The following is a 19,970-nucleotide window of genomic DNA, read 5'->3' on the forward strand; positions in this document are numbered from 1 at the left end:
TAGGATTTCGATGATTTTGGTAATTAGTTTTTTTTTTTTTTTTTGGCTTGTCAAGATTTTGGATTAGTCTAGGCCCCCCCCCCCCCCACTTTCAATTTGCTTCCGACGCCACTGCTATATGTTTAATAAAATAATGCACGGTTTGCCCCGGCCTTCAGTTCACTGCATGAGTTGAAAGCATATCGAGGTTATCATTACCAAAGAGAGCACGTTTCTGCTCCAGAATACTGTGTGTGTAACATTTAGTTTTCTGACCGTACGCATCTCATCTTAAGGTGAACATATTCAAACTCTATATCGCGTACCTTTATTTTCCACGAAAAAGATAAATGCATGTAAATTGATTAAATTATTTGATATTTGATAACAAGGATCTCAGTTACAAGTAGACTTGACAGATTACAGGGGAACACCAAGACTAAGACATGTCCAGTGGCAAAGTGACCAACAACAGTCGTTCGGAAATTCATGACTGGAACTATCAAATGAACGGACTGAATGATCAGAACGCGGAGAGGAGATTCAGAAGGGATGGGGGATTTTATGGCGCTGAAGGTTCGAGCCCACAAAGAGTCAATTATGGGTCTAGAAACTTTGGATACGACGATAGGGAGGAACTTGAGGTCAATAACAGAAGAGATTTCACGATGTCTGATGACATGGAACAAAAGTATCAAAGAAATGGGGAAAGTCGTGACGCAGAATATCGAGGACAGTCTGTTGAAAGATCTCGGATGTATCAAATACCGGATGATGAGGATAGAAGTATTGGCCACAATTCTAATCAAGAAATAGAAGGCAAGAATTACAAGGAAACAGAATCCTGCAAAGAAATGAGAGATGATCGCCAGCAGTATCAGGAAATGGATGGAACGGGTCACAAAGAAACAGTATTTTGCAAAGATAAAAGCAATGACCCAAATTATTATCAGGAAATAGATGAAACAGTTTACAGAGACTCAGAATTCCGCCAAAAAACGAGAGATAGTCCCAACCATTATCAGGAAATGGATGAAACAGGTTACAGAGAAACAGAATTCTGTAATGGTAAAGCAATTGAACGAAATGGAAGAGCATATCCAGAAAATATTGAAATGGGATACATGGATCGCGGGCTTCCTCATCCAGAAACCACTCTATATTATCCAGCACCAAATGCCCAGTACATTGATCGTGGATCCGGAATTCAACAATCAAATATGCAGTACCAGCCCGGTTCAGCGGCTTGGAATACCCAGGTACCATTTACCGTACAGTATACACCAGTGGGGCAACAAGGAAGTCAGGAGGAAAAAGAAGAGAAGAAGCCGCGGAAAAGGTGGTGGTACACAACAAGTCGGGTATTCTCTGCCGTGTTGATAATAAGTAGTCTGGTGTCAGACTGGCTGCAGTACTCGGACATGGACGACCCAATAACTTATGTAAAAGATAAACTATCAGGCAAACGTGTAAAGATAGCCTGCTCTGGTGAGCTAAGAGAGGACATAAAAAAACAATTTCTGTATTTTACAATCACTGGAACGGTTCTGGCAGCATTGCAATTGGCCAACATCATTTACCAGATCGTTCAGAACCACCGAGTACCCATCGATACGGATATTACAGATTATATTGATGAACGAACCGAAGTTTTTCTCGTCAACGCGTTCGTCAAGTTTCCGCAAACTTTTCTGATATATCGATATGAAGAAAACATATGTCTAAGTGTTACATGCGGACTAGACCGTAAAAAGATCAAAGGCATATTGAATGGACTTTCCGCGTTGGCTAGTACTGTCTGGCGATATCTAACTCATGTCAAAGTCTCGGCTGGAAACTCCTGTAGCTGCTCCAACATATGTGAAAGATGCGCTGCACGATGTGGTAACTGCATAAAAAGCTGTCTTTTGGGTTGCATCAAGTGCCTTTGTCCATGTTGCTGTTGTTGCATTGAGTAAGTTTTGCAATCTCTTACCCGCTACTGATGTTGAGTTGATATCGTATATGTACATGAAAAAAAAGCTAATAACACTCAGCATTTATGTTGAAGGTAATATTAACATTACCTAAAATATTTTGAACATGTAATACCGGTATTTAAATATCTGGATTATTTTTTTCTCTGCAATGCTCGTAACCCTCATACCCACACAAAACATTAACAAAAGCATTTTGTTGTTTAAATTATAATAATTCTATGTTTCGTTGGCTTATTCACGTTTTCATAATACAATGTTTAAGTGCATTTTTAATTGCTACTAGAGTTTGACCCGTGCGTGCACGTTGCATGATATGATATCGGACATTTACAAAATAGATACATCGAAACACCGTTTATTGTTGACATTTGCATAACCAAACTTCAAGCCTACAATAATGCTATTAATTTCACTACTTTATGCTGAGTTGGAATAATCTAACTGTGTCTCGGGAAATGCCTTCATCACAGTTAAAATGCCTCCCATATACCCGTAATGTAGCAGAAAATTGCAGAATTGCTCCAAAACGATTTTCGATTTAAAGTTATCGAGAAAATTGATAAAGTTGCAAAAAAAAAATTTCCAATGAAAATTAGCACACATTTGTTTTATCGTTTCCAAGTTAATCCACGCAAATGTGATATTGTGGAAACATAAAATAAAGAGCCTCCCGTGATTTAGTGTGAATGTAATGCGCACGCGCAAGATTGTAAAATCCAAAAAATTCAGATGATTTCCGGAATTTTTTGAGAAATTTTCGTTGATTATTAATAAACGAAGCTTGATTTAGAAAAAATAAAATTAAATTGGTAATCTTCAAGTACCAATTATGTTTAAAATGTATAAAACAAAAGACAGTACTCTTCCGATTTATCGGATTTAAAGCTAAAAAATTCGAGTCTATTATTTTAATATAGTAGTATAGATTATAATGCAATCTCGGCTTATCAATTGTTACTTCATTTTATGATTTTTCTTAATTATTCTTTATTTCAATTCCCCATATTTTTATGTTTTGAGTTCTTTCTTATTACTTGTTACACTGATGTCTCAACCAATCATTACCTTCATAAATAATATAAGTGTATCATTTGATTTAATACGTTGTATTTTGATTTTGTATTTCAAATTATCAATGCCCTTCTGCTTGATTATATAATTTACGCTTCTGATATGATTCAAAGCTCAATACCTCATTTAATGCTTTTATAATATTGATTCTCTTTTATCGCTGTTATGACTCTTAGGGCATTCATTTCATTGCTTTCAAAACTATATTTTAAAGTGCCATTATCTTATTTACCATTTTCATAATTTTATGTTTCAATATCTTGATCATGCATTGTCGTTCTACATGTAATTCTATGACCAGTGTCTTGTTTATTGTATTATTGTTATAGTTCAACATTTTTTAAATCGCTAAGACTATTATAACGTTCAACGCTTCATTCATATAAATTGCAATCTTTTGTTTTAGTTGCAAGACCTTTATTCCATGCTGCTGTATGCATGTCATCTGTAAAAATTCCCATATGTCTACCAAGTGTGTCTGCCAGGGCGGAAGTAAGACGTGTGACCCAAAGTCTTCATCTATATTGGCGGAATTAGCTGGTTTCCCAACAACCCTTGTGGCTTTTCTGTATGGGCTGAGGGTTTGGAAATACACCTGCACAATCTCTATATCATCAGACGTCACTACTTTCGTCTTTGAGACTGTTATTGGCTACGTTTGGGACAAGATTTTTAAATAATAAGTAAACCTTCTTGTTCAACAATATTTACGTGTGCGGATCCTATGTTATGAAATTGGAAACATTCTTATTAGGTGTGATATGTATATATGTTTACCAACCGCATATAGTATAAAGAAATATAACTTACCCTTTCTTATATTCAAATTTTAATTGGACATGTGTAAACATTGACTTCCAAAGTTCTTGGGAAAAAATGATATACACAACGACGCAATGACTCAGTGTTATTTAATTTACATTCAGATATGTGTAAACATTGAGCCTCACCAAAACTTGGTTTCACATGACGCAATAAACTGATGTGTTGTTGAATTTGTAAATACAGCATTTTATTTAGATGAGAAAATCTAGTTTTTGGTAAATCATAAAGTTATAATCTGTATTTTGAAATTCTGCGTTCATTTGATTTTTCAGTTTAACAACTAAGAGAGAATAATAAAAAGGCTGGTTGGTCGTGGCCATCTTTAGATAAAATTCATCTCATTTAAAATAAGAGCTGGTTTTGAAATTCAATTTTAAGAGCTTGAATGTTAGGAATGTTAAAAAAAAGGTTGTTTTCTTTAAATAGATATTTTCAAAATTTTAATACTGATCTGATGGTAATATGTTATACAATTCTAGAACATAATACTTGCCAAAAATCATTATAATTTTTAATATTTAAAGCTTGTTAACATTTTAATGGAAATGACTTTTTTTAACGATTCTATCTTTCTGAAGATGTATAAATGAAGTTATTCGTCACAAATCTGTAAAATGCATAAAAAAGTAATTCCCGAAAAACAATGTAATTGCAAACTGAACAACCTTATATATTATTGGCCTTATTTAAGTAAAGTATCGTCCCAACCCAACCAAACTTAGTAACACGCCTTCGCATGTTTTCATCCATTTCAGGCAAAAAAGTTTGTTTTTAAGATAAAATTTTGATACACAAATGTACCTTTAGTTGTTTTAAATGAATAACATCATGTTTTGTCTAATTTTTATTTGGAAGAACTTTTTTTCGGGATAGGACTCATTGGTTTTTATGCGTCCATAGGTCCATAAGCATCCCCTTCCTTCTCATCCCCCAATTAACGTTTGTGTCTTTGAGACACGAGGCACCTTTTTGGATTTTCAAAATTATATATTTCACTTCTATAAAGATACTAGTTAACTTTTTCAAAATATAAGACCTTGACATTTGACTCTTCTGAGTTTATACTCAGTAGAGCCAAATATCAAGGTCTTATATTTTAAATAAGTTTAATATTATCCTCATAGTAGGGAAATCCAATGACACTTAATAACCTTTAATGTTTACCCCACGTCTCATTTTCTTCAGTCTAGAGTAAATCCTCCTGTTGCCAAGGTACCAAACAAATCAATTTGCTCTAAGCATACATTTTTATCCGGTTATGGTAAATTTTCTTATTTCGTTTTACAAATTTATACACAAAACAAAATTAGTACTTTTAGACAAAATACTAAACAATACATTTATATATATATTTGTGTGTGTGTGTGTGTGTGTGTGTGTGTGTGTCCTGTTTAGCTGAATGTGACCGCAAAACTAAGGCACTTAAATATTTTTTTCCATGCCAACTTATTTATTACCCAATAAAACTTTATAACTAGAACTCGGTAAATTTCCGTTCATGGTTTTGAGACGTATTTTACAGACTTGTCACATTCTTCTATCGCTAAGACTAGAGCACTTGCATTATATTTATTATCACTTTGCATATAAATCTTGTCATTTTTAATACTTGATATCAAAGATCTCAGTCACAAAAGTAAGATGGCAGACCTAGAACATAATTACCGAGGGTTGCCTATAGCAGAAAATGTCTACAGCTTGGAAATGCATGATAGGAACCATCGACTTAGTGAGATCACTGAGAGGAGATTCGGGGAAGATAAGATATCTCAACATGTAAAAGGTTCAGGTCTGCAACTAACAAGGGAGTTACTTTGGCACGGATTCTCGAAAAGTTTAAAATTCCTACGGTACCATACTTTTTATCTATACTGATGTTTTTACCAACAATTTTAGTCCAATTTTGTAAAATTAGAAACAGTAAAACCTTTTTTGTGAGCAAATGTATATTATAGTTTTATTGTTTCCCATGAATTTTGGTGTTACATGTTAGCAAAACGTTTATATGCATGTCTGTTTAATAGTCCTTTGTGCCACTTCATTAGGTGCTAAATGCAGCATTTTCTTTCTCAAACAGTATGTAAAAAGGAGAGTAGATATGAGTTAAAAGCCTTGTACTCCAGTGACTCATTTCTCCCTCCCCCCTTGAGACTTGTAAAATGCATTTGTTGTCCTTTAGTGTTTAGCTTACCCGAGCTACATGTACATATATTAGCTAAACTGAACATTTCTGGTCTGGCTGCGATCAATTTGTCTGTCCCCCCCCCCCCCCCCCCCCATCTTTAAACATTTTACATTTACTTACTATCTTCAAGAGGTCCATGCCTATAATACATGATATTGTCAACCATTTTCATAGAAAACAAGGGTTTTTTTTCACACAAAGTCTTTTTAAAATCAAATGTGGTACATGTATTTCTTTTTCAGTAATTCTCGCTTTTCACCCCTCTGCTGGTGAATTCTCAACGAGTGAAGAATTTTTTGAGGCGACACGTTTATATCGCCATGAGGACACTGATATCGATGGCCTGAGGGTGATGGAGTGTGCAGTGTATGAGGATGTTCCAACCAACCCCCAGGAGAAAGGCTGCTCCCATCTGTTTTGTTACTACTGTGTACAGGTAACTACCAATAACCAGTACAATACCTGGCAGTATTTTAAATACTTTGGAATCATGAATATTCATGATGACTCTATTGTCATGGATTTCATGGGAAACTTTCTCCAACCAATTTTCATCCGCACTGGATAATGAATTTGATTTACATGTATATTTATTATACACAAAAATTTGGCTCCAATTGAATTTTATTGATTTCACATTAATGTTTTCTTTCTTTTTAATTTTAAAAACATCTGAGGTGAGATAGTTAAGAACTTTGAATGACTTTAAGTTGTGCTTCAAACCATATTGGTTTGACATAGTGGTTATCTTTTATTTGCTTTAGCACAGCTTGGCAATCTTTCCTGATAACAGATTACATAATCCATGTAAAACATTATAAAATGGTCACCAAACAACTATTTTATGTTTAGCTATGTACTTTGATTTCAAACGGTGAATGAACCAAAAATCAAAACTGAGATCAATTTACTGGATAAATATAAATAAAAAGTTAATTTTTGAATGACAGATATTTTTAAAAGCATGATTGATTGTTATTTTTTAAATGATCCTGCTTGAGAACTTGCATGCCTCCTACAAGCTTAGAAATATTAAGGTTCTTTATCAAGCAACGGTTACTGTAACATTGAACAAGGGTACCTTACCTTAGAGTAATGAGGGTTTCTCAACATACAACGGTTTCTGTTTTATGAGACATGGTACCTTCTTATTAATGTATAAAAGTAAAGAGTGGTCTTTGCCATGCAACAATTACTGTATCATTACTCCTTTATGACTTTGTGAGAAGAAAGGTTTTCTCATCATGAAACAATTACTGTAATTTGAGACCTAGGTACCTCAAATTGCCTTAAGCAGTAAGGGTTCTTAATCATGCATAAGTATTGCGATTCCATAGGTCGTTTTATGCATCAATTCTCTTTTATTCTATTGAAAACATTAACAGAATATCCTTTAAGAAATAAGGAATATGTTATTCTACTTCATTCCCGTACAGGATCATAATTACGATGATTAAATTTTCACATATACCGTGTCCACTTGACGTTTAAATCAGGTTTTTATTTTCCTTATATCTCATTCAATATTCTAAACTTATGAAACAGATCCGTATCAACAAGAACACATTCATTTGCTTCAATCAGAAGCAATGTTTCAACAAGATTTTTTTGATTTAACTTATTTATTTCACAACGATTTACAAGAAAGATCTTAAAGTAATGTCTCTCGTTAGTACGGATGTTTTACGCTATGTGGTCCTTAATGAGGGAAGATAACGCAAACTTTGCGATTGTTTTCAAAACCTGCATAATATTTTCGGAAGTAAATGTAACCATGGCGGAAAAGAAGTTTCTAATCCCGTTGGTGTTTATACGTTGTTTTTACAATTGCAGTATTTCTCCCACAGTTGTACCATTTCCTATAGATGTTCTAGAAAGGCAAACGCCTTTTCTAGCATGAGACTGGTAAGAGTTGGTGACAATACATTGTAACATGGGAACTTAGACTAATTGTCTAATTCAATGACTGTCATATTTTGTTGCCACCTTATAAAGACACACATTTAGAGCCAAAAATAGTTTAGCATTAATTACTATAAACTTAAGGGACAACATTAGAGATATAACATTATATAAATAGTACCTGTTTTGGAGGGTAACAGTTGAAATTGACATCCCGAGAAAACCATTGTCAACCGACGCGGAGAAGAAAGGTTTTCTCATCATGAAACAATTACTGTAATTTGAGACCTAGGTACCTCAAATTGCCTTAAGCAGTAAGGGTTCTTAATCATGCATAAGTATTGCGATTCCATAGGTCGTTTTATGCATCAATTCTCTTTTATTCTATTGAAAACATTAACAGAATATCCTTTAAGAAATAAGGAATATGTTATTCTACTTCATTCCCGTACAGGATCATAATTACGATGATTAAATTTTCACATATACCGTGTCCACTTGACGTTTAAATCAGGTTTTTATTTTCCTTATATCTCATTCAATATTCTAAACTTATGAAACAGATCCGTATCAACAAGAACACATTCATTTGCTTCAATCAGAAGCAATGTTTCAACAAGATTTTTTTGATTTAACTTATTTATTTCACAACGATTTACAAGAAAGATCTTAAAGTAATGTCTCTCGTTAGTACGGATGTTTTACGCTATGTGGTCCTTAATGAGGGAAGATAACGCAAACTTTGCGATTGTTTTCAAAACCTGCATAATATTTTCGGAAGTAAATGTAACCATGGCGGAAAAGAAGTTTCTAATCCCGTTGGTGTTTATACGTTGTTTTTACAATTGCAGTATTTCTCCCACAGTTGTACCATTTCCTATAGATGTTCTAGAAAGGCAAACGCCTTTTCTAGCATGAGACTGGTAAGAGTTGGTGACAATACATTGTAACATGGGAACTTAGACTAATTGTCTAATTCAATGACTGTCATATTTTGTTGCCACCTTATAAAGACACACATTTAGAGCCAAAAATAGTTTAGCATTAATTACTATAAACTTAAGGGACAACATTAGAGATATAACATTATATAAATAGTACCTGTTTTGGAGGGTAACAGTTGAAATTGACATCCCGAGAAAACCATTGTCAACCGACGCGGAGCGGAGGTTGACAATGGTTTTCGAGGGGTGTCAATTTCAACTGTTATCCTCTTAAACAGGCACTTTTTATTTTATTATACTGAATGTCTTTATTCTATAGCTGTTTTGCTGCTTTTATATAAAAATGACGTTTGTTTTTTTTTTTGAAAGTTTCAATGTTTATTCATAAAGTTATTATTTTTTTTTATTATCATCATTATTCACAAGAGTAAACAAATATACAAAAACTTCAAAAATTTCAATTATTAGCGTACAGACATCTTGTATAATTCCTTAATTTTTCATATTAATGCTACAGATAATGTACAGGTTTTCATTGAGAAGACATTTAAAAGTATCTAACTATTTGTCTTAAAACATGTATATTAATACATGTTTACATATATAAATATTTATACCTAGAAATAATGTTTTTAATTTTGGTATTTAATTGTTTATGTAATATGTATGTAGGGATACAGGTACGTCGATAATCTATAGATATGCATAACTATGACTCAGAATATTTGCGTCTAATATACATGTGCACACACACACACACAAAATTGTGTACAAAAATATGAAAAAACTGGTATATAGTAAGCTATCTTAGTAAAAGTTAGAAATAAATTAAGTAAATGTACATGTAATACCCTGGCTAACCCGGAGGACAAACACATCTACATACAGTCCATCACATGGTCCCCGGGTATAGCACATATACACATAGGCAGACCCTAAGTGTCTAGGGTATACAATAGTAATCACAATATATTTATTAATATTTTAAGTTTTGGTGAATATTTCGATGATTTTAAGTACATTGTAATGTAATTCATATATCTAATTAAGTAATTATTTACATATTCGTTTAGACTTTGAGAGGTTTCATTTTCTTCTTCAAATCTACATAACATCTTAAATTTTTAAATTCTATGAGCAACATAAGATATAATATTATTCAAAAATTGTACCTTGAGTTAATTTACGCGCACGTAACAATTCGTTGTGTTACCCGTTGCTAAGTGTGTTGCTAACGCTGAGGGTTATAGAACGGATTATCAACTGCGTCTCAACCAATCAGATTTCAGAATCTAACATGAAAGTATATTGAAACAAATTATATTTCCGTAAATAATTATTGTGCATCATCTGGCAAAATATACATACAAATACAACTGTATTTTTCATCCACTAAGTATTCCAATGTATTCGTACTTCAAGTGACAAACAGGATAAACAATAGATTAACAAGTTGAAACCAATTTGTTCGTGGAAATCTATCTTTTCTTAATTTTTTTTTAATCTGCATTCAAATGTAATATTTAGCAGTGTTTAGTCTAACGAGTGACATGATTTTAGAAAAAAATTACGGTAATATCCTTAAATTGTATGATAGTTAATTGTTTTGTTAATTAATGTGCTTGGTTTTTTTCCTAGTGATCAAAATTATATGCTACATCAACTAGAGACCCTCAGGCCTTGACGGTCAGCTTACTACCAAAACCCTAAAATTGACACGCCATGTTTGCATTTATAGCTTAATTTTGAAGTCTAAATTCTAATTTGACTACCCTTCGTTTATTGTTGAAAAATATTTATTAATAAAAAGAGGGTTTGGGGTTCAAGAGTCAGAGGAATCTTGGTTATCTATACCTTAGTTCCAGGGACAAAATTTAAAAAACCTTTGGTAAGAAGAGACTTGCAGGCTTTTAATGGTCAGTCTTTATTATATTCACAGGCCACAAAATGCATGCAGCTTTTTTCTTCAAGTATGCAATGTACAGGATATTAAAGTAAATTTTCTAAGATAGATGAAAAGGATCAAATTCTGCCCCATGGCATGGGCAGTGAATTTAACATCAGGACATTATGAACAAATTTATAATGCATGCCTTTATCTCTGATGACTGTTATAGTACAGCAACATAATAATGTGGTTTATTAATTTTCGTGGGTATCAATTTTCCTGGATTTTCTGAAAACCACAGTTTCAAGGATACGTAATTTTGTGGCCAATGATCCAATCAACACAAAATGTTAGTTAAAATTGAACTTCAATGAACATTTAATTTTATTGATCAACTTAACAACGAAATCCACGAAAATTGGTATTCAACGAATATTGATGAAACCACAGTATTGAATCAATACATTTTCACTATTTGGCCTTATTGGCTCATCATAGGGCCTGAACCCATGACCCAGGGAGCATGAATTTCACAATTTAGATAGAGGACTTCATGGACATCATAGCCATGCAACTAGTTTTTGTTAAATATACATTGGAATAGAAGGGTTTTTTTTTTAAGATTTAATGTGTTTTACTAAATGACTATATTGGTCCTGCCCTAGGGTCTGAACTCCTGACCCACGGGGCATGAATTACACCAGTTAAATAGAGGCCTTCATGGACACCATAACCATGCATTAAGTTTTTGTCAAATATATATGGCAGTGTAGAAGATTTTAAAAATCTAATAATATTTACTATATGGCCATCTTTGGCCTGAGCCCCTGAACTTCAGGCCATGAATATCAACGGTTTTCCATCAAATTAAGAGAACACATCATCGCGAATGCCGAAATGTTCTTATAGTTTCATTTACTTTACAAATGTCTGAAAATTAAAAGCGAAATTTTAAAATTCGCAAGACAGGCTTCTCGCGATTTTACGCGGATATTAATTCCTCGCGTTTAATTAGGAATTTACAGTATAATCATGTGCTTAGTTTGTAAGTTGAATATGCACAATTAGAAAAGAAGTTTTTGAAAATTGCATACATCTTTGCAGTTTTTGTTCGAAAGTAATGACAACAGGTCATGTGAGTAACTTAGGTGACCTAAAAGAGTGCTATGATTGTTATATTTAGGAGAGGCTCTTGGTGAAATAAGTATACTGGAAGCCCTGTAATTGCTTATGTAATTTTTCTTTTATGATATATATATATATATATATATATATATATATATATATATATATATATATATATATATATATATATATATATATATTTATTTTTCATTCGTTTCATAATTATATTCATAGAAAAACATTAGAATAATTCTTTTTTTTGGGGGGGGGGGTTAAAATAATTTTACGATCGCAAACATTTTATCATCTTTCAATCATATCTGCATGTAGAATAAGACGTGCACGGTGTCCCCTGTCCTTTGGTTCATTGCTTGAGTCAACATTGACTGTTGGAGTCAGAAAATTGAGGCTATCATGCCACCCTATATCTTTCATTCCAGATAGCACATGACATGTACACATACACTATGTACTATGTTTTGACTCTTAAACTTTTTCAATCTTCATACCACATGCCTTTATTTTCCACGAAAAAGATAAATGCATGTGATGTGATGCGAATTGATAACAAGGATCTCAGTTACAAGTAGACTTGCCAGATAACTGAGGGACACCAAGACTTAGACATGTCCAGTGGCAAAGTGACTAACAACAGTCGTTCGGAAATTCATGACTGGAACTATCGAGTGAATAGACTTAATGATCAGATTGCAGAGAGGAGATTCAGAAAACATGAGGGATTTCATGGCGCTGAAGGTTCGAGCCCCCAAAGAGTTAATTCTGGGTCTAGAAACCTTGGATACAACGAAGATGAAGAACGTAAGGTCAGTAACAAAAGGAGTTTTGGGATGTCTGATGACATGGAACAAAGATATCATAGGAATAAGGAAAGTCGTAACGCTGGATATCGAGGTCATTTTGTAGAAAGATCTCGGATGTATCGTATGCCGGATGATGAAGATAACAACGATGGCCACAATTATTATCGAGAAATGGATGAAAAGGGTTACAGTAAGACAGACTTCCGCAAAGATAGGAGAGATAACTGCCATGAATATAAGGAAATGAATGACATGGGTCACAGAGAAACAAAATTTGGCAAAGATACAAGCAATGACCCGAATTATTATCAGGAAATATATGAAACAGGTTACAGAGAAACAGAATTCCGCAAAGAAAGAAGAGGTAATCGCAGTAAATATCAGGGAATGAATGATGAAACAGGTTACATAGAAACAGAATTCTGCGACGGCAAAGCAAGTGATCGAAATGGAAGAGATTATCCTCAGAATATTAGATACATGGATCGCCGGCTTCATCATCCAAGAACAACTCTAAATTATCAACCACCAAATGCCCAGTACATTGATCGTGGATCGGATTTCCCACAATCGAATATGCAATGCCAACCCGACACATCGGCCTGGAATACTCAGGCACCGTCCACTGTACCATACCCACTAGAGGGGGAGCCAATTGCAAAAGGTCAAGAGGAAGTGGAAGAGAAGAAGCCGCGGAAAAGGTGGTGGTACACAACAAGTCGGGTATTCTCTGTCTTGTTGATATTCTGTAGTGTTGTGTTAGACTGGCTACAGTTCTTTGAAATGCAAGATCTAATTATAAATGAACTGCATCATGCACTTAAAGACCCCTTAGGTCATACATTTTTCGACACTTTCACTTCTAAAAACTGTACTGTAAAACCCAAAAGAGATGAAGCAAATTATTTTTGGTATTTAACAGTGGCTGGTACGGTTCTGGCTGGATTGCAGTTTGCTAACATCATTTACCAGATCATTCAGAACCACCGATTACCCATCGATACGGATATTACAAACTGTTTTGAAGAACGAACTGAGGTTTTTCTAGTGAATATGTTTATCAAATTTCCACAGCTTATTTTGATAGATCGTTTTGAAGTAAACTTATGTCTTGTTTGCGACATTGGACCCTCTATAAAACTGAAAGGTTTATTGAATGGTCTATCTTCATTGGCTAGTACAGTCTGGCGTCATTTAACTCACTTCAAAACCTGTAGCTGTTCCAAGATGTGTGAAAAATGTGCTGCAGGCTGTGGGAATTGCGTAAAGAACTGCCTCTTCGGATGCATCAAGAGTCTTTGTCCAACTCGTTTTTGCTGCATTGAGTAAGTCTTGCACTTTTTAACCGCTGCATATCTTGCATTAATCTGGTATACATTGCACATAATACACAGACCTAATAGAGTAATAAGTCCACAGTTATATGTACATGGTGGTTTTAAAGTTACCTGATATATTTTTTAACAAGTTGTATATCAGCTTTACCCCAGAGTAGCACCCTCTCCAAGAAAACTGACTACAGAGTAGTCTCTTCGGCCCCGGCGAAATTTAATATGAATTAGACTTTTTCCCATAGTAGGATTTCTCTCTCGTTTTAGTTTCAGATTTCAGTAAGCCTATCGGGATCAAACATTTGTTCATCCTAAGGTTGAATACATAATACGGTCGACGTGTATTGTTTAATACAGTCATGTATATAGACAATGTTTTAATGCAGTATATGAAGAAGAAACATTGCAGAAAAAAAAACAAAATTTGCGTTAGCACGCACAGACACTTACCGTTACATATTTTTCTCATAATAAAAAATATATATACCCTCTACATAAAAATACACAGGGTACACGTCGCCGCCATCTTGGATTTATTGAACACTTCACACCAGCGTTTAAGTCATCGGTAAAATTACGTTGCGATTTTTCTTGTTTGATAAAGAAAAAAAATCTTTATACATGTACATGTATTTTACCTTTTAAGTTGAATATCTTTATATACCGTATTTTGCTAGAGCTCTTTAAGTTTTATTAAGGAAATCAATACAGTATAAAATGACCACAACCATCTTGCCCTCTTAACAGTTCAAAGAATTTTGTCATAGCGGTATCGACTCTGTGGGCGTACATTATGCATTGCGATGAAATTATCAAATTTTAATTCACCTTTTTCCAAGCCAGGAGATAAATTAAATTGTCAAAGCCTTATATAATTTGAAAATTCGAGTTTTAGAGCCAGTGATTACTTAAAGTGTGTTGTGACTTATCGTTTGATACCCTATTCAAATTCATATACTATTAAAATATTTTTTCTGATTATCTTTCATATTTTAAAACTTTGTTGTTCAAATGCTTATTTTTCATTTATCAGTGCGTTATGCATTGACATTTTTTATTCTTTTACCAGTGTCTTATTTGAAGTAAGGTTTTAACTTTTTAGCTAACCTGAACCGAAGATTCGAATAAGCTTTTCTGATCACCCGTTGTCCGTCCGTCCGTCTGTCTATCCGTCCGCGGTAAACTTTTCACATTTTTGACTTCCACTTTGGAACCACTTGGCCAAATTTAACCAAACTTGGTACAAAGCATTCTTATGGTAAGGAAATTTTAAATCATTAAAATAAAGAGCGAAACCTTTTTTTATAAGGGAGATAATTACGAAACATTGAAAATAACCGGTTTTACATAGGAAAAATCCGGTTATTGAATTGGTGAAAATGGCGGGCGGGAGGAGGGGCGGCGGCGGCTAAAAGGGTGCCATTACTGTATGGACATCTCCTCCTACAGTTTTCAAAATGAGAACTTGTTTTGCAGATCAATTGAACATATATCAGCTTTTCACTTGTACAACATTGTTATCTTGCTTTAAATACGTTGAGGCCAAGGATAATAAGGCTAGTCAGTTGATGCATCTTAAATCTTAGGAAATGATGTCAAAAAAGAAAGCTTCTTTTTATGTATCATTTAATGTGTTGTAAGGTCTTGGAATATATGAAAATTTAAGAGTATTTTAAAAAGTTTCATATTTAAATATATCGAAATAGAATGGTACAAGAACTGTTTTTCAGCTGAGCGATGTTGCCGATAGGCCTCTTGTTAGAACTGTTATTATTTGACCTTCATTTTATTGTGACCTTTGTTTCAGTGTTTCATCTAAACATTAAAATACATTATTTGGGGATTCATACGGAAAATGAAGGTGAACATATTGCAGAAAATATGCATGTTTTTTTTTTATTGTTCATATTTACATTTTTTTCTTGGTATATGTAAATATTAGTGTATATTTACATTCATAAAGTTTGTTTCTCTTTATTTCTTACGAAAACATCTGTAGAAACTGACATGACTGAAATCTATATGCCCCGTTTATCGATTGGCTGAAACGTATTGCGACCAACACGGACTGCACGAAATAACTATGATGATGTCAGATACTAGACTCAATTACACAGGAAACAATTTGGCTGTTTCTTTTAGCTAACACACTGATGTACTTTAACAGCAAATTTGTTATTTTTACTTACATTCGACAATCAATTTATCAATCTATTAAATGAAAGATGTAAATATAAACAATACAATGCTTTCTTTGATGATTCATGCGGGTTATGAAGGTAGCGATCAATGCAGGAAAAGATTTCATAACCCTCTAAAGGGGTTATGTATTTTTTCTACGATGTCGCAACCTTCATATACTGCATAAATCACAAAGAAAGCAATTTACTGTTTAAATTTTGTATTTTTTTTTGTTCTAGATTTAAGGATTTATTTCCATTTTGTTTTATGCACCTCATCTGTAAAAAGTTCTGGATGTGTATAACAAAACTCTGCCGATGTAGATGCAGATCCAAGTCGCCATCAATAATAGCAAGACTAGCCTTTATTCCAACGAGCTTTGTGGCATTTCTGATTGGACTTAAGATTGCGAAATTCTTCTGCTGGCCTCCGCTATCGAATATCATCACCGCAGTCTTTGATGATGCCATTGGCTTCCTTTGGAACAGGATGTTTTATAATGAATAAACCTTCTTTTTCAACAATGTTTAAGTGTGCAGATAACATGTTATTTAATAAGTATCATTTTATACGGTGTTATGTAGATATGTTTACATATACATACTACATGTTATAACCAAATATAACTTTATATTCTATTTCTTATATTCAAATCTATATTACAGTAACTATATTAAAATAATAGACTCGAATTTTTGGGCTTTAATACCGAGAAATCGGAAGTGTACTGGGTTTTTTTGTTTTGTATATTTTAAACATCATTGGTTCTTGAAGATTACCAATTTGTTTTTATATTTTCTCAATCAAGCTTCGCTTATTAATAATCAACGAAAATTCCTTTAAAAAATTCGGAAATCATCTGGAATTTTTGGATTTTACAATTTGCGCATGTGCATTACATTCACGCTAAATTACGGGAGGCTCTTTAGTTTATGTTTCCACAATATCATACTTGCATGAATGAACTCAGAAACGATATTACAAATGCGTGTAAATTTTCATTGAAAATTTGTCATATATTCTTTTCATTAAAGGAAATACGGGAGATAACTTTAATTCTGTGCATTTAATATGAAAAATCCCGAGAGTTTCGAATGTCAACATGGTGGGTAAATAAGAAGCGGGTAAAAACGTTAGTGAAAAAGTGTTACATGTAAATTCTTCATAGATATGAATTACATTTTAAATAAAAGGTATTTGCAGCCTCAAAATGGGTTATGAATAATTTTACTTTTCAATGCAGCTTCATTAATTTTCTTCAAAATCGTTTCGGAGCGATTCTGAAATTTTAAGCAACATTACGGGAATATGGGAAGCATTTCAACTGGTAGAAGGCCTGTCCCGAGACTCAGTTAGATTGTTCTAACCAAGCAGGGTGTAGTGAAATTAATAGCTTTATTGTTGGCTTAAAGCTTGGTTATGTAAATGTCAACTATACGGTGTGTCGATGTATCTATTTCGTAAATGTCCGATATCATATGCAATGTTAACCTGTGCACGGACGGGTCAAAGTCTAGTTTTAATCAAACATGTGTAAACATTATCATCAGGAGTTCGTGAAAAATTTGATACGCATGCTGCAATAAACTCAATGTTACGAAATTTCTATTCATATTTAAATTCAGTTAATTCATATTCAAATTCAGACATGTACATGTATAAATATTGAGCATTCGAACTTGGTATGACTTGACTCAATAAATTCAAAATCAAATCTTGATGTTGTTGCATTTGTAAACACAGCGGTCTATTTAGATAAAACAATTTTGTTTTCATAGAGCCTTGTGTTGACGTCTTTGCTGCGTTTATCTATTAGTTTGACAAATATTAAAAGGACTGGAGGATGGTCCTAGCCATATTTTGACATTATGTATCTCCTTTAGAAGAAGAGCTTTGTACAAAATAGAATTATTTGGAGTATTATAGGCCTATTACTAGTTTTAGTGGTTGGCTGCTTTAATTTTCAACATTTCAAGACAGATCTGATTGTTAATTGTAATAAAATTCTAGAACAAAATACTTGCACAAAATGATTATAATTAAGAAATTAACGCTGATTGGTAATTTGGTGCAGACTTGTCAAAAACTGAATAAAATGTTCTTTTACAAACAGAAATATTGACCTTATTAAAGTAAACTGTTACCCCTACCCTTTTATTTTAGTAACACCCCCCCCCCCCAAACACACACATTTGATTTTTCTTCATTATAGGTAAACTTTTGTTTTTAGAATATGATTGGGATACCTAATTTACTTTTAATGAAAAACGTTGAGTATCGTCTCATTTCTTTGAAAAGCGTTTTTACGTAAGTTCTAAATGTTGAAAAAGTAAAATAATATCCTCATTGTAAGAAATTCAATGACATGTCATTACCTTTAATGTTTACTCTACGTCTCATTTTTTCAGTGTACAGTAAACCTTTTCTGTTGCCAAGGTACCAAATCAGTTTGCAATAATCCGGCGATGGTATTTTTTTACACCATTTTATGACAGTTATTTGAAATAATGCAGTACTTGGACACAGAGACTAAACAATACTTGCATTGCTTGTACTTATATATGTCGTGGGTCTTGTAAAAATAAATAACGCTGAATCCCTGGTACTGATTTCAGCTATACACTGGCTCTTTATTTCAAGGATTGTATATTAATAAATAAAACCTATAAGTACAAACATACTCACACTCATAAACAGTTGCAAAATTCATACGCAACATCGCACGGTAATTTAGAATATCTGAATAAAAAGAATTAAAAGTAATTTACAATTAATATATTTCAGTGAGAAGGTAAAGCTTACCAGGTATCCAGAACTATGAGTTTACAAAATATATGAACGATATTGTACAGGTAAGGTAAAGGTACACTTCACTGTTTTTTACCCTGAATATAAAAGTCGTGGGGTTGGTGAATTGGCGGGATTTACGCTATTTATAGTGAGTTAGTAAAGTCAGGCATATTAATGAATTCAGTCGTAAATTTCTATTGATTAGCTATAATATAGTAGTAAAGAATAAAGACGTAGTCAACATTCACCCGTAAACAAAATCCTCACGTGACTAACCAAAACTCATTCATACGAAAGCCGAGAAGGATCATTCGAGATTCGAGATTCGAAATACGAGATTCGAAATACGAGATTCGAGATTCGAAATTCGAGATTCAATATCTAAATTAACCAATCAAATCAAGGATATGAAAATATGTATCCCAGCGACATCAAACTGTTCTAAATAAAAATCATACGTACATGCTTTTATATACAAATAAATGCTATGTTCACTTCTCCCTACCTAACTAAATAAGTATTTGTATTTACTTTTACACAGAATATCTAAATAGACTAGTAATAATGCAGTGTGCTTCGCGGATCTAAGTGATTTTGTTTGCCCTGGTGCATTTCCACCTGATGCGTTTGAACCCTAAGGTATTTCACCACCAGTAATAGTTTAAAACCCGGGTTTATTCACCCCTTTTGTGTAAAAATGCGGTTATGGTAGAGAACTTCATAAGCGTAGCTAATTTTTTCTGTAGGGGGTCCTAGGCCAATTTTAAAAAAATTTACTATGTAAATTACATAAGCTCCAATTTTCCCGAGGAGGGGGTCCAGATCCCCTGACCCCCTCCTTTCTAGATCCCCGCATGAAGATTAGTACATGTATCTAAATAATCTAAATATAAATAATCTGTCCTGTTTCACTAATAAATATAAGCATTACTTATCGTTTTTATGTATG

At 33.4% G+C, this 19,970-nt stretch overlaps 2 protein-coding genes across 2 annotated transcripts; both read left to right on the top strand.

Moving 5' to 3' along the window:
* The first annotated feature begins 274 nt into the window (after positions 1 to 274).
* On the top strand, positions 275 to 4,032 carry LOC128189981 (uncharacterized). Its single transcript, XM_052861827.1, has 2 exons — positions 275 to 1,933; positions 3,436 to 4,032. The coding sequence occupies exons 1-2, from the start codon at positions 426 to 428 to the stop codon at positions 3,707 to 3,709; spliced, it is 1,782 nt and encodes a 593-aa protein (XP_052717787.1). The 5' UTR covers positions 275 to 425; the 3' UTR covers positions 3,710 to 4,032.
* An 8,480-nt stretch (positions 4,033 to 12,512) lies between these two features.
* Positions 12,513 to 17,943, top strand: LOC128189980 (uncharacterized). The gene is made up of 2 exons (XM_052861826.1): positions 12,513 to 14,044; positions 16,471 to 17,943. Exons 1-2 carry the CDS (start codon positions 12,525 to 12,527, stop codon positions 16,736 to 16,738), a joined length of 1,788 nt encoding a protein of 595 aa, XP_052717786.1. The 5' UTR covers positions 12,513 to 12,524; the 3' UTR covers positions 16,739 to 17,943.
* The last annotated feature ends 2,027 nt before the right edge of the window (positions 17,944 to 19,970 follow it).

This window comes from Crassostrea angulata, chromosome 6 (genome assembly GCF_025612915.1).
Source record: "Crassostrea angulata isolate pt1a10 chromosome 6, ASM2561291v2, whole genome shotgun sequence".
In the NCBI taxonomy this organism is placed as follows: Eukaryota; Metazoa; Mollusca; class Bivalvia; order Ostreida; family Ostreidae; genus Magallana; species Magallana angulata.